General features: G+C 38.2%; 2 protein-coding genes across 4 annotated transcripts; one reads left to right on the top strand and one right to left on the bottom strand.

Annotated features, from left to right (window-relative positions):
- Nucleotides 1–37: 37 nt before the first annotated feature.
- On the top strand, nucleotides 38–11,360 carry cpt1b (carnitine palmitoyltransferase 1B (muscle)). 2 transcript variants are annotated; one of them, XM_037767057.1, is made up of 19 exons: nucleotides 38–177; nucleotides 1,826–1,978; nucleotides 3,149–3,288; nucleotides 3,469–3,640; nucleotides 4,211–4,312; nucleotides 5,287–5,424; nucleotides 5,506–5,583; nucleotides 6,230–6,337; nucleotides 6,449–6,533; nucleotides 6,899–7,094; nucleotides 7,172–7,357; nucleotides 8,331–8,436; nucleotides 8,522–8,638; nucleotides 9,321–9,485; nucleotides 9,584–9,718; nucleotides 10,237–10,389; nucleotides 10,509–10,622; nucleotides 10,725–10,817; nucleotides 10,919–11,360. In XM_037767057.1, the coding sequence occupies exons 2-19, from the start codon at nucleotides 1,838–1,840 to the stop codon at nucleotides 11,054–11,056; spliced, it is 2,367 nt and encodes a 788-aa protein (XP_037622985.1). In that variant the 5' UTR covers nucleotides 38–177; nucleotides 1,826–1,837; the 3' UTR covers nucleotides 11,057–11,360. The 2 variants fall into 2 exon arrangements, with proteins under 2 accessions (XP_037622985.1, XP_037622984.1); XM_037767056.1 differs by lacking the exon at nucleotides 38–177 and having other exon boundaries at nucleotides 1,715–1,978.
- Nucleotides 11,361–12,148: 788 nt separating this feature from the next.
- Nucleotides 12,149–20,656, bottom strand: sephs1 (selenophosphate synthetase 1). Of its 2 annotated transcripts, none has more exons than XM_037767061.1 (10): nucleotides 20,512–20,656; nucleotides 17,194–17,316; nucleotides 16,958–17,054; nucleotides 16,700–16,803; nucleotides 16,407–16,514; nucleotides 15,362–15,516; nucleotides 15,170–15,260; nucleotides 14,966–15,065; nucleotides 14,290–14,502; nucleotides 12,149–12,996 (listed from the first exon to the last, which is right to left on the bottom strand). In XM_037767061.1, the coding sequence occupies exons 2-10, from the start codon at nucleotides 17,287–17,289 to the stop codon at nucleotides 12,782–12,784; spliced, it is 1,179 nt and encodes a 392-aa protein (XP_037622989.1). In that variant the 5' UTR covers nucleotides 17,290–17,316; nucleotides 20,512–20,656; the 3' UTR covers nucleotides 12,149–12,781. The 2 variants fall into 2 exon arrangements, with proteins under 2 accessions (XP_037622989.1, XP_037622990.1); XM_037767062.1 differs by lacking the exon at nucleotides 20,512–20,656 and adding an exon at nucleotides 20,185–20,471.
- Between the last annotated feature and the right edge of the window lie 2,783 nt (nucleotides 20,657–23,439).

Here is a 23,439-nt window from a genome sequence, read left to right as displayed (position 1 = left end):
GCACAGGGGACAACAGCTCTGATCTCACTACCTGAGGAAAACCACACCAAGGGCACTGGAGTCACACAGATTAGCTATACAAGCCTGAGTTCAGAGGAATTTCACTGCCTCACTGACAGAAAGCAAAGTCACAGCTTTCCTCTGCCTGACTGGATTATACTGACTCTGCTCTGACAGGTAAAGTATGGCTCTGTCTTTTATTTATAAATCAGTTCTGCATGCACTTAGTTGTGTTAGCTGCTGAGGTTTGATACTTGTAAACTCCATGTTTTAATTACATGAGTATAATGTGAAAATGCTAAATTATTGAAATCTTTGAGTGTCTGTTGTGTTAAACCATGTGTGTAAAATATCAGGTGAAAATAATGATGGGGAAGTTGAATGACACAGTTAAGTACTGACTGATACATTTTCACTGTTTGTCCAGTTGTTCAGTAAAATAAATAATAATAAATGCTGATCTTTTAAAGTATCTAACAGCTTTTCACAGTGTTCTGTAATGCTGAAGGGATTATAGCGTTCTTCTGCTGGCTGTATACTCTTGTGTTTATATTTGCATGCCCATCTGAGGTCTGGCGCATGCTCCGCCGGTGTACTGCTATATCTGGCCGTTGAACTTTGTCCCACTTGGTGACTGTTCAGTCATATGACATGGAAAAAGAAATCCTAGACCTGTCAACCTGCCTATTACATTGAGAGGTTTATTAACCGCAAATATTTTAATTTAGAATTCCACAAGGGCATTGCATTTGAAAGACAATGAATTAACCCTGTCATATTTAATATATATATTAATAAATATAGAATATATATATTTCATGGTAAATCTGTGAATCCTATATCAATGACCTTCCCTATCACATTATGAGCAAACACTACAGACAGTGCAACTTTCCTTCAAATAATATGTGAAAGTCTACTGTATTTTGTTACTCTTTATGTTATAATTAGTAAATAAATAAATAAATAAAAATAGAGCTCACTCTTATTTAATAAGAGTGAATGAAATAGCAAAGGATTCTACAACTGATGTATGGCTCAATGGAAATTTTTCCAATGGGGAATTGCTGGTAATAAGAGCGTGCTCTTTGATTTTTAAATATATTATATATATTATTTGTAAATACACTATTATTTTTATTTTATTATTTTTTGTTACTTAACTGTTTTCTTAATGGAGCTTCCCAGCAAAAAGTATTTCACTGTATAACCAGTGTGACAATAAACATCTTGAATCTTGAAAATACTAGGATATTTGTAATATCTTGGGTGAACTATTCAGAGCTGACACAAAATTACATACTTTTACTATTTATTATGTGTTTTATTCGTCATAGTTGATTTGTATTTTTTTTTTTTATTATTATTGTATATTATTGCTTTCAATACTTGATTTCATTCCCTTTCATGTATCAACAACGTGCTCTGGATGGAATGACAATAAAACTTATTGATCCTTGATGATATAAAAACTTAACATTGAAATGTATCATTGAGAAGGTAAACAGTCTCTCATCACCATGAAGGGGGTTCTTTCACAACAATGACCCGCTATAGCTCTACATTATTACCCAACTACTTACTGAAGAAAAATCAATATATTGACACAAAAACAGTCCTCCAGAGTCTGACATCAGAGATGCGCCCATAGCAACGGTCTGGTATACATAGCAACGGTGTGATTGACCAATCAGAATCGAGTATTCAGCACAGCCATGGGATAAACAGTTGTTAATATTTCTATCACATCTTCCACTGAGCTTTTTATTTACTTTTCAGTATCATTATTTCCAGTCAGAGACCTGCTTCCCTTTGCTCTCCACAGTGCTGTTGAGAGATGGCTGAGGCGCATCAGGCGGTGGGCTTCCAGTTCACTGTGCGTCCTGATGGTGTGGACATCAAACTGAGCGAGGAGGTCATCAAGAACATCTACCTGTCTGGAGTCACAGCATGGAAGAAGAGAGCCATTCAATTCAAGGTACAGCAGCAGAGTAGCTTCACATCTGTCTTTGCTTGTCAGTGTTCAAAATGTGGAGTGACAATTTTATTGTCACTCAACAATAAGATCTATAAAGGTATTAACAATGTGGAGTCACTCAATAAGATCTATAAAGGTGTTATTAACAATAGCTGTGCATTTTTTAATTCATTCATTGTCTGAACAGAACATAGAAGATGATTGAAGTTAAGTTAAAGTTATGAAGATGAAGTTAAAGGTGCTATTGATGACATTCAGCCACTAGATGTCTCATTTTTCCATTTACATTGCATTCACTTCACAACAAGTAGTTGCCAGGCAACCGTCAATCTCAGCCAGTTACCTGTTTTTTCCACACTAACTGGCGACCCAGAGATACCACGTGATACCAACGATTGGCACACAAGCCTCATTAGAAGTGGGAACCAAACGTCAGATATCTTCCACAGATATAAACAAAACATTCATTTTGGAACCGCCAAAATTTTTTAAAGGTCCCATATCGTGCTCATCTTCAGGTTCATACTTGTATTTTGTGTTTCTACTAGAACATGTTTACATGCTGTAATGTTCAAAAACACATTATTTTCTTCGTACTGTCTGCCTGAATATACCTGTATTTACCCTCTGTCTGAAACACCCCGTTTTAGTGCATTTCAATGGAATTGCAACGGGATTGTATTGCTAGGCAACCGTTTGGGTCCATGTTTACTTCCTGTGAGTTGATGTTATTTACATACACTGAAACAGGAAATAAACTGGGACACATTTAGAGTGTTTACGTTTAAAACCGTGTAATGGTCTAAATATTGTATATTTGTGACATCACAAATGGACAGAAATCCTAACGGCTTGTTTCAAACGCACAATTTCTGAATAAGGGCTGTATGTATTTCTCCGTTTATTGACTGTTTTGATAGTTTAACAGTATTTATATAGCACTTAAACCTGCTTTATAATGTAAAAGACATGAAAATCTCACTTTTTACAACATGGGACCTTTAAAATGATTAATTCACAATCATAATAATTTTTTTCAGGAAAAGCCATACTTTTATTCGACACCTTTATAAAAGCTCTGTGGATGTTTTTGGGGTATTTTATTAATATTTGTCTACATAAAAATGTCATCAATAAGACCTTTTTAATATTGTTGCTTTTCATTCACAGAATGGTGTGTTGGCTGGAGTATATCCTGCTAGTCCGTCCAGTTGGCTGATAGTTGTGATCGCCATGATGAGTTCCTTGTATATCCGCATAGACCCCTCTCTAGGAATGATTGACGCCATCAAGGAAAACCTACCACACAGGTCAGAAATCTCCTGCAGCCAGTATTATGTCTTTCCTTGTTGTGGTTCAAGTGTTCTACTGGACCGTTAGATGCGCTATGCAGTAAGTCAGCTATTTAAAAACAAATTTATTCTACATTTTGTCTGTTTGATTTAAAACCCTATTGCTGACAGAGGCAGTGTTGTGCCTTTTCTGAGCAGAGACTATGTATCGGTGCAGACCCGAGCGGTGCTGAGTGCCATCCTGTTTGCCACTGGACTCTGGCTGTTCCTCATCTACCTCCTGAGATACACTCTCAAAGTCCTGCTCTCCTACCACGGATGGATTTTTGAATCCCATGGGAAGATGAGGACATCTACCAAAGTGTGGCTGGTACGTCTGTCTTTCACTCACTTTGTCTGAATCTTTAATCGTGCTATGCATGCCATTAAATTGTCTGACTACCTATTAAAGAGGACCTATTATGCTTTTTCCCTTTCCTTTAGTGTGTTATATAGTTTTTTGTGCATGTAAAAGGTCTACAAAGTTACAAAGCCAAAAGTCCACACCAAAGGAAGTTACTCTCCCCCACAGAAACACTGCCTGAAACGCCTTGATTGAAGTCCCGCCTTTTCTTCCATAACGTGATGATGTCAAGAAGTAACACATTTGCATAATACCCGCCTAGCGGCTAGTTTGGAATGCCCTCAAACAAAGCTAGTTACAGTGGAGCTGGAGTAAAGTGTTTTTTGAACATTAAAGCATATAAACATGTTCTAGTAGAAACCTAAAATACAAATATGCACCTTAAAATAAACATAACAGGTCCTCTTTAAACCTTTGCGTCCCTTGCTCAGTGCAGAGGGAATGGTTAATTCTTGTTATAATCTTTAATAAAGGGTCATCTAGTATACTATGATATGTGTATGTGATGTTGTCTGGGTGTTGTTTGTTTGTTACCAGAGCCTGGTGAAGATGTTCTCTGGGCGCAGGCCACTGCTCTACAGTTTCCAGGCCTCCTTACCCAGGCTCCCTGTGCCCAGTGTGGATGATACAATTCGCAGGGTGTGTGAATTACACAGTACACGACCACAAACACACAAGTGAATGTGGCTTCTTGAAATAAATGAAACACACTAAATGCATGCATATTATTTGATATCTAAACATCACCATTTCTCATGTTATCCCTTGATAATCTCAAAACGAATATCACATTTCTAACTTTATTTTAACTTCTAATGTTCACACTATACATTTAAGCCTATCTAGCACAAACCCATTTGTGCCCAAAGATTATATTTAGTATGTTAAGGACTTACTTACTTAATTACTGATTGGACAAAAGTCTTGAAATTTGTTACGGATATACTTTGGGCAAGTATCTAACAGTACAACGTTAATATTTTTAGATCACACGGAAAATCACGCTTTTAATAACAGTCAAAATAAGGATTTTTGAAAAATTAGAGAATGCTAATATTGTGTTCATTAAATGTTTTCCATATGAAATATTTTTTACAATGCATATGTGTGCATATCTTTGATATTCAACTCGTTATGAGTTCATAGATACCAAATACTTGATTGTATTCCTTGTAATTTCTGAGATAAAGCCATTTTCTTAATGTACTTTATTTAGTCTTTGGGCACACGGGACTACTGTTTTTTCCTAAAATATAGTGGAGTTTATTGCAAAAACAGTAGTCTCATGTGTCCAAAGACTAGACATAGTATGATAAGAAAAACGCACCTTTAAAAAAAATAAAAAATGTAAGTTGCGGGCACAAATGGGTTAGGTAAAACTTACACAATGAATTTGATGAATGTAGCTCATTAGACTATACAGACATAGTTCGACTGTACCTCCATCTACTGACCTAGCTCCCTTCCTGCACCCTGTGAAAGCTGCAGTAGTAGATAAAGATCTGCCATGCCCTCTTCTGTTTGTTTGTATCTCATGCTGCTCCATATCAGCTGTGTTTTCTACATAACACTGCTCCATTTTCCTGACAACACACGCCATGTTTTCTCCACAGTACCTGGAGTCGGTCCATTCCCTGCTGGACAGAGAACAGTACAACCACATGGAGATGTTGGCCAATGACTTTATAGACTCTAAAGCAGCCCAGCTACAGAGATGTCTGATCCTAAAATCCTGGTGGGAGACAAATTATGTGAGTAGTGTTTACAAGGGATGCAACATCGGAACTCAAATTCAATTGAATCATACAATAATAATGTGTTATCTTCTCCAGGTAAGTGACTGGTGGGAGGAGTACATCTACCTCAGGGGCAGGAGTCCCATCATGGTGAACAGCAACTTCTATATAATGGTAAGATAAACTGGCACAGCCTGTTATACTAGTGGCGTGTATTGGTAATGGTTTTTTTTTATAAAATCAATACATAAATTATACAGTAAACGGTGGGAAAAGAGTACGTAACATAGACAAGACTTTTTTTACGAGAAAAACTAATCAAACTAGGGCTTCTGTTCTGTTCTGTTGATTATTTTCTCGATTAAACGATTAGTTGTTTGTTGGTTATAGAATGTCAGAAAATAGTGAAACACTTTGATCAGTGTTTCCCAAAGCTCAAGATGACGTCCTCAAATGTCTTCTTCTGTCCACAACGCAAATATATTCAGCTTACTCTCATAGAGGAGTAAAGAAATCAGAAGATATTTACATTTAAGTTGCTGGAATCAGAGAATTTTTACTTTTTTTTTTCTTAAAAAAATGAGTCAAGTTGATTTACTGATTATCAAAATCATTGGCGATTAATTCAATAGTTAACAACTAATCGATTAATCGTTGCAGCTCTAAAACAAACAATAAAAACCTTTAATTCTTGGAATTTCACCTCGCTAAATGCCAGTAACCAAAATAATTATTAGATAATATTTGGAATAAATGTCTCTTTTGTTATGTGTGGTGTTGACTGGATGTGTCTGCTTTGTCTTCGTGGTGAATGTATAAGGACCTCTTGTACGTGACCCCGACACACCGACAGGCTGCCCGGGCAGGGAACGTGGTTCACGCCATGCTGCAGTACAGACGCAAACTAGAACGTGGTGAACACGCACCGGTAATGCTTGCCATGACTTTACTACCACTCTGCCATCACCCAATTAGGTTGTAACCTACATACATACTACACTCTTCTCTGTGATGATAGCTTTTTCTTTTTTCTTCTCAGCTGAGGGCTTTGGGAACCGTCCCTATGTGTTCCACACAGATGGAAAGGATGTTTAACACCACCCGCATCCCTGGGATTGAAACCGGTAAAAAACTGCTGCTCTGTACAGTTTAAAGGTTAAGTCAACACTCGGATGCATGGGGTAGACCTGGGTCGAAACTTGATGTCATAGCACATGTTTTCCATCGGCTGTTGAAAGTTAAATACCTGCTTTGACGTCATTAATTGAGGGTATGAACAGAAGTGCAAACTGGCCCCAGTCCAGAGTTGATTTACCCTCAAACAACTGAGATAAAAGGGAACATTCATCAATCTGTTTGTACAAAAGGGTTACGCCGGTTCGTAATATTCTACATTTTATCTTTGAGATTAGCTATCTGCAACTTCCCTCTTATTTCGTCCTGTGACCACACATGCTTCCTTTTCTTTCTTGTTGGCCCTTCCCTGCAGATATTGTTCAGCACCTGACTGACCGTAAGCACCTGGTTGTCTACCACAAGGGCCGCTTCTTCCAGTTGTGGCTGTACACTGGAGGGCGCCACCTCTTACCCAGTGAACTTGAGACACAGTTTCAAAGGATCCTCAATGATACATCAGAACCGCAGCCAGGAGAACTCAAATTAGCTGCCCTGACTGCAGGAAACAGGTATACAGTCACACACACGCACAGGACACATATGCATACGCAAAATAAGATGGACTTACTCTGACATCCCCTTCTAGGGTTCCATGGGCTCGGGCTCGGATTAAATATTTCAGCCAAGGAGGAAACAAATTGTCCCTGGACGCCATTGAGTCAGCTGCCTTCTTCCTGACACTAGATGAGGAGCCGCAGGGTTACGACCCTGCAAAGACCAAATCACTTGACAGTTACGCCAAGTCCCTGCTTCATGGAAAATGCTACGACAGGTAATAATAATAATAATAATAATAATAAATTTTATTTGGTGGCGCCATTCTGGACACCCAAGGACACCTTACAAGAATTAATTAAAACATAGACAGATAAAACAATATAAAAACAACAGGACATGACAGAGACATATTTGTACAGACACATAGGATGGGTGATGATGAGTGCTAGAGAGAGTATGCCAGTTTAAACAGGTGGGTTTTGAGGAGGGATTTGAATGATGTGATATTTTCAGACTGCCGGATGTGTGGGTGGAGTGAGTTCCAGAGCCTGGGAGCAGAGCAGCTGAATGCCCTGGCTCCCATGGTGCTGAGGCGTGAGGTGGGGGTAGTCAGAAGTCCGGCTGATGATGAGCGGAGGGAACAGGAGGGGGCGTACTCCCGGAGGAGGTCTGTGAGGTAGGTGGGGGCGAGGTTATGGAGGGCTTTGTAGGTGAGCAGGAGGTTTTTGTAGTCAATCCGGGATTTAACAGGGAGCCAGTGCAGCTGGATGAGGATGGGGGTGATGTGATCGGAGGATTTGGTGTGGGTGATGATCCGGGCGGCAGAGTTCTGAATGATTTGGAGTCTGTTGAGTAGTTTGATGGGAATGCCAGAGAGGACAGCGTTGCAATAGTCGATTCAGGATGTGACAAAAGCGTGAACCAGGATTTCAGTGCTGGAGTGGGACAGGGATGGGCGGAGTCTGGAGATGTTGCGGAGGTGGAAGAAGGCAGTCCGGGTGACGTTTTTTATGTGGGATGTAAAGGAGAGGGTGCTGTCCAGGGTGACCCCAAGGCTCTTGACGTGGTTGAGAATGGTACTGAAAAGCCATCAATGGTGAGGTTTTGAGCAATGGTGGGTTGAGATTCGGAGATGTTGTTTTTGGAGCCGATGAGCAGGTAGACAGAGAAGTCAAGGGAAGCTCTCTGGTTAGACTCTTAGTGGTTTGTTTCCCTAAAAAAAAGCTTTGTTCTTTCTTTTTTCACAGGTGGTTTGACAAGTCTTTCACCTTGATCTCTTATCCAAATGGAAAAATGGGTATAAATGCTGAGCATTCTTGGGCTGATGCACCAGTTGTAGGACATATGTGGGAGGTAAACAATACGTGCTGATGTTGTATTTCAAAACGAGGATTCAAAGTTTGCAGAAATCTTCAGCCAGCGTTTTCTGTCTTTGCAGTATGTCCTTGCAACAGACTGCTTCCATCTCGGCTACACGGAGGAGGGACACTGTAAAGGGGACGTGAACAAAGGCCTGCCTCATCCCACTCGACTACAGTGGCAGATTCCAAAGGAGGTAAAGTAGAGCCTTAAATCCTTTATTGGCATTGACCTGTTTGATTTACATTTAAAGCTGCAGTGTGTAGAAATGGAGCAAATATCATTTAAAAAAAAGTTATTTTTATAAAATGGTCACTATATCTGACAGTAGTGCATGAGACAGGTAATCTGAAAAAAATCATGTTCCTCTGTGTCCTCCGGTGTTCTCCGGTGGCCTCCGGTGCTCCTAATGGCATCTGCAAGATTTCACAGACCGGAGGAAAACAACCAATCAGAACCGAGCTGGAGTCTGCCGTTTCTGAGCAGCTGTCAATCACTCGCAAACCTAAATCAAACGGTCAAACTAGGCAGAAATAGGCATTACAGTAACAGAATATTGATTAATATTTGATCAGCGCTTCTAGTTTGACTGTTGAATGAGCAGCCAATAGGAACGCTCTCTCTCTCTGAAATGACCTGTGATTGGCCAAAGTCTCCCGTAACGGTTAGATTTTTTAAAGCCTGAAAACAGAGCCATGAGGAGGTGCAGAAGTCTAGTTTTCTCTCAGAACACTTGAATTACAATATGCTGAAAAGTTATTACGGAATTTTTGCCCAATGATGCTTAAAATAATCTGCCTACTGCCAGTTTAATGGTATTTATCTGTGTTTTCATTACAAAATGAATCCGAACATATTTCTGTTTTCCTCTTTCTTAGTGCCAACACGCCATTGAGACTTCGTACCTGTCAGCCAAGCAGATAGCTGATGACGTGGACTTCCACGGCTATCTGTTTAATGAGTTTGGGAAGGGACTGATCAAGAAGTGCAGGTGCAGCCCCGATGCCTTTATTCAGCTGGCTCTGCAGCTGGCACAGTTCAGGGTAAGGCTTCCCATTATCATGACATTATTGCTCATCTTTTGAAAGTTTGATGATATCATCCACCATCACTAAACGACTTCAATCCATCTGCTTTCTAGGACCAGGGAGTGTTCTGTTTGACGTACGAGTCCTCGATGACTCGTATGTTCAGAGATGGTCGGACAGAGACGGTGCGCTCCTGCACTTCTGAGGCTGTTGCATTCGTCAGAGCCATGGAGGACGCAGGTGCAACAGTAAGCAGAGCACAACAACAACAACACACAAATAAATCAGGAACACACAACATAAAACCAAAGAGGTCTGTTAAATTAAGTTTGATGCTCAATATGCTCATTTGTAGCAAGGGATCCACAGGTGAGTCCAGCAGGGTTGAAGACATTAAAACCCTTTACTGGAGTAAATGCTTAAAAAAATGACAGAATAATCTGACTTTGGACAAAGCTGGTGTCAAATGTGCGTTATCAGTGACTTGGTGTGTTATCAGTGACTTGGTGCGTATGGACACACTCGCTCTAAGTATGAAAGGTCACATTTTGAGAGGTCACATTGTGCTGCTCAGGACTTGGTCACCAGGACCTCGAGGCAATGTGTGTCTACTTGTTAGTGCCCTGGACTCTGAACTCTCTGATGTTCTGGCACGGTTAAATTGACACTTGCATTAACAGAAATAAGGTAAATATTGTATGATATTAATGTCATATACACGGAATAATGGGTGCTATTTGGTTTTGCCGCTTGTTTTTGTGACCAGAACGCCCAGAGACTTGCCCTGTTTCGGAAGGCAGCAGATAAGCATCAGAACATGTACCGTCTGGCCATGACTGGTTCTGGTATCGACCGCCACCTCTTCTGCCTCTACATAGTGTCCAAATACATCCGTGTGGACTCGCCATTCCTGAAGAAGGTTAGAACTATTACAATCTCTCTATCATTTTATTGGTTTCTGATTCACATTTTCTTCTCTTAACCTACCTGTCACAACCTTTCACATCTAGCCCTAACATTCAACGCCTTTGCTTCTAGGTGCTTTCGGAGCCCTGGAAGTTGTCCACCAGCCAGACTCCACAGCAGCAGCTCAATTTAATTGACATCAACAAGTTCCCGAAATATGTCAGTGCCGGTGGTGGATTTGGCCCAGTGAGTTAAATTGTTTTATTTTAGAGAGTTTACACAGTCCTAACGTTTCACCCTGTCCTGATCTGGAAGCGTGACATAAGAGCATTTCTTGTCTACCACCAGGTGGCGGATGATGGTTACGGCGTGTCTTATATCATTGTTGGGGAAAACCTCATCACATTCCACATCTCCTGCAAGTTCTCCAGCCCTGACACAGTAAGAGCACATTATGAGAGCGATGCATATTATAGATCCATTCTGTTTATCTTTCAAAACTCATCACTCTTTCTCTGCTTTTTTTTGTGTGTGACCTGCAGGACTCGTTCCGGTTTAGTCAGCACATTTGTAAGGCCATGGTGGATATCCAAGCGCTTTTCAAACAGCATGAAAACGATAAGAAGACGGTTGAGAACGCAAAGCATGTACAGTGGGAAAATGGGAAAAAGCACATATAACAGACCGTGTGGGGTTGTACTGTATGCTGGATTTGGCTCACATGCAAGTTCTGGTGACAGGTTGCACTGCTGACCTTTTTGGTCACATGATAAGAGCTGGTCATTCCACTCAGTCAGACCAGTTGTTACTTCTCTAATTTATTTCTTTATTTTATATTGTACCTTCCAGAGCGGTGTTGTTTTGGTGCTGAGGGAAAGATGTAATCTTTAATAATTTTGCGATGGTTGTTTCTCCCTCCTTTTTGTCAGTTTATGCCACAGAATGTATATAAAGCTAAAGTAATAAATCTAAATAGAATCTTTATATATGGTCTATGGTTTGTGCATATGAAACTTGTAAATATATCTGCTTATATTTGAAACTATAAATTCTTTGTTACATGCCAGTATTTATGAACTGCTGTTCACTTTAAGTTGTCATTTTCTGATTAAAATATTAATGATTACACATCTATTACACACAGCTCACCATCAGAATTTCTTGTTCAATTAAAATGTAGAAATATTTTCCATTCTTTGCACATTTAAACAATAGTATAAATAATTTTAATACATCAAAAACAGACAGAAAAACAGTCTATTATAAGAAGTTTATTTTAAGAGGTGGGGTGGAGGTCATATCTTGTTCCTGATATCCGTATGAACATTACAGAGGCCTCCCAGACTCATCCAGGCTATTAGGATAAACAAAAAAACATCTGGACTTTGATCAGCTGGAAGCTTCATAACAGTAAGTCAGACTGCTGGCAGCCACATTAAGAGAGCAAAACGAAATGTACCAGATCTTGAACAAAGGCGACAGACTCACGGATTAGAGTGCAATCCAGACTGCTTTTTTACAGTTGCACAATTATGTGACCATATAATGCAAACTCTGTATACACCATATTACCTTAAATATGATGACATATTGGGAATGCAGATGGTAGAGGGTTCATCTCCTGAGGAGGTATGCAGATCTCTTTTCATTTATGACTTAAAGTCAGTTTACAATGAAGCAACATGAAGTTTTATGACGCAGTAGATAATGTCACATTTTAGTTAATTCACATGAGTGCAGCTCCCAAAAGAGCGGGGCAAAAACAAACAATCTTTCTATTTGAATATTTATTAGTTTAGGTGTGGACAATACAAAAAGTCAAAGGAATAAAAAAACAAACCATTCTGGTCACACGGTTTCTTTCAAGGCATCGGTTACAGCAATGAACTAAAACTAGGCTTTATAACTGTACAAAGTGAATGGACAAACAAAAACACCGTCACGCGGTCCGCTTGCTTGATGAGAGCAATTTTAAAAGACCCAAAGAGGCAACAGACACCAGACTTGCTAAGATTCAAAATGAATCAACAGTATCACATTATTGTCTTGGTCACCATCATCACTCTCTTATCAGAAGCTGTCTGCCAATCACACACATTTAACATAACAGAACACAACAGACACGAAAGGCAAATGGATTTTAAGTATGCTCCAATTCTTACCAATATTTTTTAACATGGGGATACTGCAGGTTGAGTCCACTGGGTGATGACATGCCCCATTGGGCCACTGTGTGGGGCTGTTTCTCATGTAGATACACGCCAACCCAGTCTTTTCTGTGTACGTACTATTTTGTGTATATATTTCAACACTCTAGGATGGTTTTTGTAGTTTATGTGTGCTAAAAACACTCAGCAGAGCTTCGGGGTTCTGGTCTGTGATGCAGCAGAGGAGGAGGAGGAGGATTAAGAAGTTGCACCGGGAGTTGGGTTGACATTCTGCGTGGCTGCTTGCGGCGCCACCTCTATGATCCGTGGTTTGTCAATGATGCGAGCAGTGCGGTTTCCTTTCTCTACAATCCCGATGATCCACGCTTGGTGGCCCTCGCCGTATTTTGGGGATTTGATCTCTGCACAGAAGCGGGCGGCCTGCTCCCGAGGCAGACAGATGAGCAGGCCTCCTGGAAAGAAAAGGAGATTTGAGTCAGTCGAAAGGGTCTCAAATGATGTTTTTAATGTGTAGTGATGCTGGCGAGTGCTCAGTTGGATCTAAAGTGCTGCCTTTGATACTGATGCTCAGGCCGCAGGTGGCATTAGATTGAGCTGCAGTGCGGCGGGTCTCATTTATGTGTCTTTTTGGACTCCTCTTTGTGTCCCTCAGGGCTCAATTCTCAGTCCAGGTTGTGTTTTAAAATGGGGGTAGGCAGTATATTTTTGGTGTCATTGGGCAAAAATTCCATAATAACCTTTCAGCATATTGTAATCCAAGTGTTCTGAGAGAGACTTCTGCACCTCCTCTTGGCTCTGTTTTCAGGCTTTAAAATATCTAGCTTGTGATGGGAGGTCACAGGTCATTTCAGAGAGAGAGAGAGCGTTCCTATTGGCTGTTCTAGAAATATAGATGCACATGCACGTCCCTTTCAGATGGTGAAAGCCTGATTCAACGGCGGAACATCCTGCAGGAAAAGTTGCTATTCCAGTATTGACGACAGCTGCCTACACTGACAGACTTATCAAAAAGAGTCGGACAATATCGGTGAAGCGTTTCAGAGATGGAAAGAAAATGTCAGTAGCTACGGCAGTAGTAGCTTGGGGAATAGCATCATTTTCTCTCCTTCTCTCGCATAGTTTAGCCTTCTGCGTGAGCTCACAGCTGCGGCGCAGCCATGACGGTAACAGTTAGCAGAAGGCTGAACTATTCGCAACATTTTCTCTCCATCTCGGAAACGCTTCGCCGATATTGTAGCTCGCTACAGACTTGAATCACAGTATGTCACCTCAAAGGGCTTTACGGGCTCACAAGTTTGCAAAGAAAACAGGACGGTAACTCTTATTGAATTGCCGCAACTTTGCCTAATAACGCCAAAAATAAACTGCATCCTTTCGGTCCAACTTCAACCTTTACTAAGTCATATTCTTAGGAGGATATTACTATATCTTATATTTCTTTCTATTAAGGCCTGTTGTCTCTCTCCATGTTGTAAAGTTAGTCACACTCATCTTGTCGCAATTAGACTACTTAAACAAATTATGACCGGAGAAACTGCAGCTGAATCTTTGTTTTTGTGGCCCCCAGAACATGCGTCAGCTGTACATTGGTGTTTTGTTATGTTGAGCATTTTGTTTTTATTGACCTGTGAAGCACTTTGTGAGGCTCACGCCACAAATGTGCCTTTTACTGTAAATAAACTTAACATTCTACATATATAATGGTTAAGGAAGAAAGAAAACTACAACCATGTATACACACACACCTGATGTTTCAGGACAGGTGCCGTGCATGAGTCCAAACATGTTCCCACAGGCCTTGGACACGGCGGCCATCTTGGCGAGCACTGGGAGGTTGTGGATGACAAATGACACCTCGCTTCGTTGTTGCCGTGCCAACGTCTGAGCGTGGCCAAGGATGCCAAAACCTGTGATGTCGGTGGCTGCGTGAGCGTTGAAAGTGTGCATGAGACCAGCCGCTGGAAGGTAAGAGACAGAGAGAGAGCTGGGTGATTAATTGGTTGATGATGTTTGTGCACAACTCTGCTTTCATGGTTGAAGATTACTAAACGGTACGAACAAATATTGATTATTCAGTTTGTGCCGATATTCACAAAGGCTGTCACTCATTGAGGGCTAAACATTGTGCGCCGTCCGAAAAGCATTTTAATGTATTTTGGGTGTGTTGTAAACATGAAGCTGTAGTATGCAACTTCTGTCTCACATGGAACATTATCTTTTAGTATTTTAAAGTTATCCTGAATGTTTTTTTGGCATTATGTTTTGCATTATTAGCAGAAGCTACTTAGCCAGCGATGGTGCAAAACAGCTGAGCTGCTGCTGTTTACAAAAACATTCCCCCATTCAACATTTCTCTCTGCCCAACAGCTGATTAGTTATGACTGCAAATCACTTATATGGACACATTCTTAGAGGTTTTACCTGTCCTGTTGAGCCGAGCCATGTTCATCATGGCTTCATGGTAGGCCAGCTCTACATCCTCCTGGGTTACCACCAGCTTGATCTTGTTCCACTTCTCAGGCTGAGGGATAAAAAAACATATGCAGCCAATGGCGTTAGTGTGTATCCTACAAAAGAAGAAGTGTCCAGACAAAAGTGTGAAAAAGAGTGAGCAGGTGGACTTACAATATCTAGCCACTGGTGTACTGCAACGGCCACTTGTGTTCCAAGCGGCTTGGTCAACACTAACACATCTCCTGGCACGGCGTTGTCTGGCCTGAGGAATGCATCAGCGTGATTTTTTTTTGCGTTACAACAAAATGATAAATTATTCATAATTATGAAATAATTATTACGCAGTATTGAACTCCTTCCTACATGATAAATTCGTTGGGTTGGCAGACTGTTGTAGCAACTCCTCCCATCACCACCCAGGGGTTGAGCACCGTCTGTCCTCCTGTTACAGATGTGCCTGCCTCCTCTGATGCATCCTTGAATCCCTGGATGACCAGTGGCATGACTTTGTCTCTCTCCTGGAAAGACGAAGAACATTCAGATCAGAGACGGGGAGCGCAACGCAAAAAAAAGAAATAATAGAATATTTAATCGCGATTAATCGCATGATTGTCCATGATTAATCGCACATTTTTTATCTGTTCATAATCTACTGTAAAGGTAGATTTGTCAAGTATTTAATACTCTTATCAACATCGGAGTGGACAAATATGCTGCTTTATGTAAATGTATGTATATATTTATTATGGGAATCAATTAACAACACAAAACAATGACAAATATTGTCCAGAAACCCTCACAGGTACTGCATTTAGCATTACAAATATGCTCAAATCATAACATGGCAAACTGCAGCCCAACAGACAACAACAGCTGTCAGTGTGTCAGTGTGCTGACTTGACTATGACTTGCCCCAAACTGCATGTGATTATCATAAAGTGGGCATGTCTGTAAAGGGGAGACTCGTGGGTACCCATAGAACCCATTTTCATTCACATATCTTGAGGTCAAAAGCTAAGGGACCCCTTTGACAATGGCCATGACAGTTTTTCCCGCCCAAATCTAGCACAAGTTTGGAGCGTTATTTTACCTCCTTCCCGATAAGCTAGTATGACATCTTTGGCACAATGAATTCCTTAGGTTGCCTAGTTTCATAGAAGATACCAGTATCTTCACTGAGCAAGCTATCACCTCGGAAAGATCGATAGCGTTAATGCCTTGAAGAAATTAGTGGCGTTAACCTGATTTTGCGTTAACTTTGACAGCCCTAATAATAATAATAATATCTTTCTTAACACTGTTCCCTTTAATAACTGTTGAATAACATGGTTTGTTCCACCATTAACACAATTGGTTCTTCGCAGTTATTTACCAGAAACAAGATCCAAAAGTGAACGCATCAACTTACCTTCTCTGACATTTTGTTGCTGACTCCCAGAAGCATCAACATGTTGTCGCACTCCGTCACTCCCATGGCGTACAGGTCACTTAGAACATTGGCACAAGCAATTCTTCCCTAGACAATAGAAAGAGTGAAAATTAAGCACATCAAGGGTTGGTGTGTAAAGTAAGCCTCCATCACATCCAATAATACAGACAGAGAGTTATAATGGTAGCATCCTTCCAATTGTCACATGTTATGTATAATTAATAGGACCACAATGGGGCAAAAGTAATAGGCATAAAAGAGGAGATCCATACCATCATGTAGGGGTCATCCACAATGGGGTAGATGTAATCTGTTGTCTGGACCAGAGAAAGGCCTCCGTGTCTGAGGGGGATCACACAGGTGTCCATTCCTATGCCTTCAAAAAGAAAAGAAGAGCTTTATGTTCTGGTACTGTTCACACAAAAGCTTAACTAAAGAGTCTCACAGGGTTAAACACTTTGTAACTTAAGTTATTTGTTATCACATATATATATATAATATAGACTGTGCAATATGAAGATCATAATTACCTAATCGGGGCATAACTGCCCCCAGGAACTGTTCATCCTCTTGATAGTGGTTCTCCTGTAGGGTTTCTAGCAGCTTCTGTAACACATCTTGGGGCACCTGTGACCGAAGACAATAATTATCATTATCATGCATTTTTAATATATCTCTTTTCTTATCTGGCGAAATGCTTTTTAATTTGTAGAGCTATACTAAAACAATAATGCATCCAAGGCAGATTTTGATAAGGATAGCCAACCTTGCAGCCTGTGCCCTTGAGCTCAGCAAAGCGCGTGAGTCTGAAGTTCTTGTCCAGCTCATAGCTTTCGGGGTTAAAGGACTCCCTCACGGACATGTCTGAAGAAACTCAGGGTCTTCACCACTAGAATCACATCAGTGAACAGGACAGAACAAAAACATTGGTGATTAGAAACAGTTTGAATGTCCCAAGGGGCTAGAAGAATTCATTCACCACTCTGCAATGACATCTCAGATTATCCACATATGTGCTCCTTTGTGAATCATGACAAATGAGCTTCTGTACAATCAATGAATCCTTTATGTAGCTCATAATGTTATTTTTAAGACTGCCTCAGAGAGCTGTTGATTTAATTCTGCAGTCATCTTTAGGGCTGCTAACAATAACCAATAATTATTTAAATCATCAATTTATCTGCCATTTATATTCTTGATTAATCAATTAGGTTTTAGTCTATAAAATGTCAGAAAATAGTGAGAAAAGTCAGTAAGAATGTCATAAATGCACCTGCTAAAATAACACCTCTAAAGGTTTCTTGTTTTGTTTCTAACAAACAGCCCAAAACCTAAAAGATTTTCAGTTTAACATTCAGTTTACAATTATATAAAACAAGGAAAAGCAGCAAATCATCACATTTGAGAAGATGGAAAATAATTTAATCAATTAACAAAATAACTGCATAGAAATCTTCTGTGGATAAACTAATAAATGAATTGACTAATCGTTAATAGATTGACTAATTGTTTCAGCTCGTCGTCTTTTGTCCCAGTGACAGAAATAACTGCAGAGCTGAACCAACATTTAATAACATTAAGTAACAATGTTTACAATTAATCTAAATTTTATCTGAATCGTAATATGGCCTCCTGTAATTTTCAAATCGCAGTATCTATTAAAGTCGCAATATTTGTTAAAAGGCAAACTACCATTTTAAATTAAACATTGTCATGCTGCAGAGATGTCCTGACCTACACATCATATTCTACAGACTTAAGAAAACATCTTTGTTTGGTACAGATCCCCGCAAAAAAAAAAAATCACACCATCATCTTTTTTATATGTTTTTCAATGAAAATTAGAATAATGATATAAAATTATCATACCGTGTAATAATGCAAATCATATCGATTGCAATATCAGTCAAAATAATCACAATTAAAAAAAAAATTTTCAAAATCGTGCAGCCCTACTATTAGGTACACTTTAACAAAACAACCCAAAACATGGCCAGAATTAAATCAGCACCTCTCTGACATGTCGACATTAAATGAACAAATCACAAGTGTAGTGTTTATTTTTTTAGGTCTATTGTATTAGACTGAATTTGATTATCCAGATGTATGCATGTTTGGGGTAAAAAATTACATTGATAATGTTCAAATTAAGAAAAGAAAAATCAATTGCATGTGCAATTTCAGGCACAAGGTTTATTAAAATGTGTCAGTTTAGTAAGAAAACAAACGTTATGATACGTTACTAAAGTCTGAAGTGCACACTAATGAACTGTTGCAAAATTACAAAGCATCAAAACTCTTCAGTAACATCACTCTGTGCCTCACACATCACTGGCAACTTGCTCATATTTTTAGTTTAATCAAATGTAACACATGAATGACAGGAAAATGTGAAACACGACCATCTGACAGAGAAGCCAGATGAGTTATTGGTTACTTATAAACCTGGTTTGTTGTTTAAACTGCTGTAAGTTGCAGAAGGGGCCTCGTAATATCACAAATCATATCAATTGCAATATCAGTCAAAATAAACACAATTAGACATTTTTTTTCAAAATCGTGCAGCCCTGCCCTACTATAAGGTACACTTTACCAAAGCAACCCAACACCAAAACATGACCAGAATTAAATCAGCACCTCTCTGACATGTCGACATTAAATGAACAATGAACAAAATGGTAATTTTGTAGGTCTATTGTATTAGACTGAATTTGATTATCCAGATGTATGCATGTTTGTGGTGAAAATTACATTGCTAATGTTCAAATTAAGAAAAGAAAAATCAATTGCAAATGCAGTTTCAGGCACATGGTTTATTAAATTTTGTCAGTTTAGTAAGAAAACAAATGTTATGCTAGGTTACTAAAGTCTAAAGTGCACACTAATGAATTGTTGCAAAATTACAAAGACTCTTCAGTAACATCACTCTGTGACTCATATTTTTTAGTTTAATCAAATGCAACACATGAGACAGAGAAGCCAGATGAGATATAGGTTACTTATAATCCTGGTTTGTTGTTTTAAACTGCTGCAAATTGTCAACATTAAATGAACAATGAACAAAATAGTAATTTTGTAGGTCTATTGTATTAGACCGAATTTGATTATCCAGATATATGCATGTTTGGGGGGAAAATTACATATTAATAATGTTCAAATTAAGAAAAGAAAAATCAATTGCAAGTGCAATTTCAGGCACAAGGTTTATTAAATTGTGTCAGTTTAGTAAGAAAACAAATGTTATGCTAGGTTACTTAAATCTGAAGTGCACACTCATGAACTGTTGCAAAATTACAAAAACTTTTCAGTAACATCACTCTGTGACTCATATTTTTTAGTTTAATCAAATGCAACACATGACAGAGAAGCCAGATGAGTTCTAGGTTACTTGTAACTCTGGTTGGTTGTTTTAAACTGCTGCAAGTTGCAGAAGGGGCCTCTGTTAGTACACAGTGGGGGAGTGTTCAAGAGACCAAATGTTGCCAAGTTCATTCAACCCAGAGTGCACTGGCTGCTAACAACACCAGTGCTGCTAACCAGAGAGGTAAACTAGTCGGTGTATTGTACACCACATTATAAACGCTCATCTGTAAGACCATGTGAGCTAATAGTGACATCTTTCATGTTTGTGTTGCTGAAATCTCGCTTTGCTTGATCAATGCATGAGGTTGATGAGTGTGCAACACAAAGAGCTCAGTGTGTTTTGAATGCAGCGTTACTACATATTAAAAACACACATGTTTGCATACAGACTTACAGCTTAAATGTGACGCACAGCTGCAGAAACATAACACCAGCTAGTTGCACAATGTAAAGTTAAAAAGTTGCAGTAGAGAGCGCCACAGATAAAAATGTCGGCGGCGGAAAAAATTAACCCCTTCCTGTCCGCTCTGCCATGCTCTGTGTGCAACACCAGAGCTCCTATCAATAAAAACAACACTAAACACGACACTTGTGCAAACTTTGTGACGATACGGTGCAATAGAAGTGTTTACAAACGCACTAAATGCGATTTTAGGACCAAAGCGGAGTTATATTCGTGCAACATTTCCCCTTTAATTGCTCCGGTCCAGTTTATCCTTACCAGCTTCACGTTAGCGGAGGGATCCCGACAGAAGAGCGGGGGACGCGACCACAATGCACCGCGGACAGAAACGGGCGTCCGAGGAGAGCGCCTGACGAAAAGCGACACATAGTTGTGTTTTTAACTCGGAACTAGACGATGAAAATATAGCGCTGTCACGTATAGTTGGGTGTGATTTAGTAAATGTACGTATCCGACCACGATTCGTTGTCCTTAAATGATATATTGTTTGAAATACGATGAGGAATCTCGCTAGATCTCAAAGGGTCCTCTGGCTGAACAGTGGCGGCTTTAACATCCCCTTTAATGAGCTGTGAAGTCTGGCAACAAAATCTCTACAATGGAGTGTACCTTTAATTTACCGTTTTCCCTCCAATTGCACCTACAGAACAATTTAACATTACATGGCTGTAATACTAGTACAAAACAACACAACAAAGGCTGAGGCTCATACACTTACATTTATGAACTTATCTTTTGATAAGCCAAGTATACTGATGTATACTTTTGTTTAGTATATCTCTGATAAGTACAAAAAAAGGAAACTTAAAGTATACTCTCTTATTTTAAGTTAAAAAGAAGTATACTAATAGCACACAACAAATATTTTTGTTATAGTGCTTTTTTTTACATTAGAATAAAACTATGTTCATGTAGTCTAACAAAAAGTAAGTACAAGTATAAGCCAAGTATACTTAGACTTTTATACTTGTCAGTATGAGCCAAGTATACTGATGTATACTTTTGTTTAGTATATCTCTGATAAGTACAAAAAAAGGAAACTTAAAGTATACTCTCTTATTTTAAGTTCAAAAGAAGTATACTAATAGCACACTTGAATAAACTTCTTTTTGGTAAGGGTATTAATTTTAAAAAAATTGTAATTCCATCACAATATTAACAACAATAGCACAATAGATATGCATAGCCTTGAGATTATAATAATGAAAAGAACAAAAATATTCATAAAATACTGTATATTTTATATTTTGTACCTTTATACCTTTAATTTACCGTTTTCCCTCCTATTGCACCTATAAACAACATAACATTACATGGCTGAAATATTAGTACAAAACAACACAACAAAGGCTGAGGCTCATACACTTACATTTATGAACTTATCTTTTGATAAGCCAAGTATACTGATGTATACTTTTGTTTAGTATATCTCTGATAAGTACAAAAAAAGTAAACTTAAAGTATACTCTCTTATTTTAAGTTAAAAAGAAGTATACTAATAGCACACAACAAATATTTTGTTATAGTGCTTTTTTTTACATTAGAATAAAACTATGTTCATGTAGTCTAACAAAAAGTAAGTACAAGTATAAGCCAAGTATACTTAGACTTTTATACTTGTCAGTATGAGCCAAGTATACTGATGTATACTTTTGTTTAGTATATCTCTGATAAGTACAAAAAAAGGAAACTTAAAGTATACTCTCTTATTTTAAGTTCAAAAGAAGTATACTAATAGCACACTTGAATAAACTTCTTTTTGGTAAGGGTATTAATTTTAAAAAAATTGTAATTCCATCACAATATTAACAACAATAGCACAATAGATATGCATAGCCTTGAGATTATAATAATGAAAAGAACAAAAATATTCATAAAATACTGTATATTTTATATTTTGTACCTTTATACCTTTAATTTACCGTTTTCCCTCCTATTGCACCTATAAACAACATAACATTACATGGCTGAAATATTAGTACAAAACAACAAAACAAAGGCTGAGGCTCATACACTTACATTTATGAACTTATCTTTTGATAAGCCAAGTATACTGATGTATACTTTTGTTTAGTATATCTCTGATAAGTACAAAAAAAGTAAACTTAAAGTATACTCTCTTATTTTAAGTTAAAAAGAAGTATACTAATAGCACACAACAAATATTTTGTTATAGTGCTTTTTTTTTACATTAGAATAAAACTATGTTCATGTAGTCTAACAAAAAGTAAGTACAAGTATAAGCCAAGTATACTTAGACTTTTATACTTGTCAGTATGAGCCAAGTATACTGATGTATACTTTTGTTTAGTATATCTCTGACAAGTACAAAAAAAGGAAACTTAAAGTATACTCTCTTATTTTAAGTTCAAAAGAAGTATACTAATAGCAAACTTGAATAAACTTCTTTTTGGTAAGGGTATTAATTTAAAAAAAATTGTAATTCCATCACAATATTAACAACAATAGCACAATAGATATGCATAGCCTTGAGATTATAATAATGAAAAGAACAAAAATATTCATAAAATACTGTATATTTTATATTTTGTACCTTTATACCTTTAATTTACCGTTTTCCCTCCAATTGCACCTATAAACAACATAACATTACATGGCTGAAATATTAGTACAAAACAACAAAACAAAGGCTGAGGCTCATACACTTACATTTATGAACTTATCTTTTGATGAGCCAAGTGTACTGATGTATACTTTTGTTTAGTATATCTCTGATAAGTACAAAAAAAGTAAACTTAAAGTATACTCTCTTATTTTAAGTTAAAAAGAAGTATACTAATAGCACACTTGAATAAACTTCTTTTTGGTAAGGGTATTAGTCCTCAAGATGTTTCAGGAAGAAATCCAGCAATATGAAGACTTTTTCTCATTTCTTCTGTTGTTAATTTCACTGTCAAGCATATATATATACATATATATATACATATATATATGTATATATATATAAAACAACACAAAGACAAAATGGCCAGGAAACCATATTTAATGGTGGAAACAACTATTCATATGCACAGTGAGCAAAAATTTAAAAAAAAAATTTAATTCCATCACAATATTAACAACAATAGCACAATAGATATGCATAGCCTATAGAGATTATAATAATGAAAAGAACAAAAATATTCATAAAATACTGTATATTTTATATTTTGTACCTTTATACCT

This window comes from Sebastes umbrosus, chromosome 4 (genome assembly GCF_015220745.1).
Source record: "Sebastes umbrosus isolate fSebUmb1 chromosome 4, fSebUmb1.pri, whole genome shotgun sequence".
Lineage (NCBI taxonomy): Eukaryota > Metazoa > Chordata > Actinopteri > Perciformes > Sebastidae > Sebastes > Sebastes umbrosus.
The sequence above is the reverse complement of the archived record's forward strand: the minus strand, read 5'-3'. Positions and strand labels throughout refer to the sequence as shown.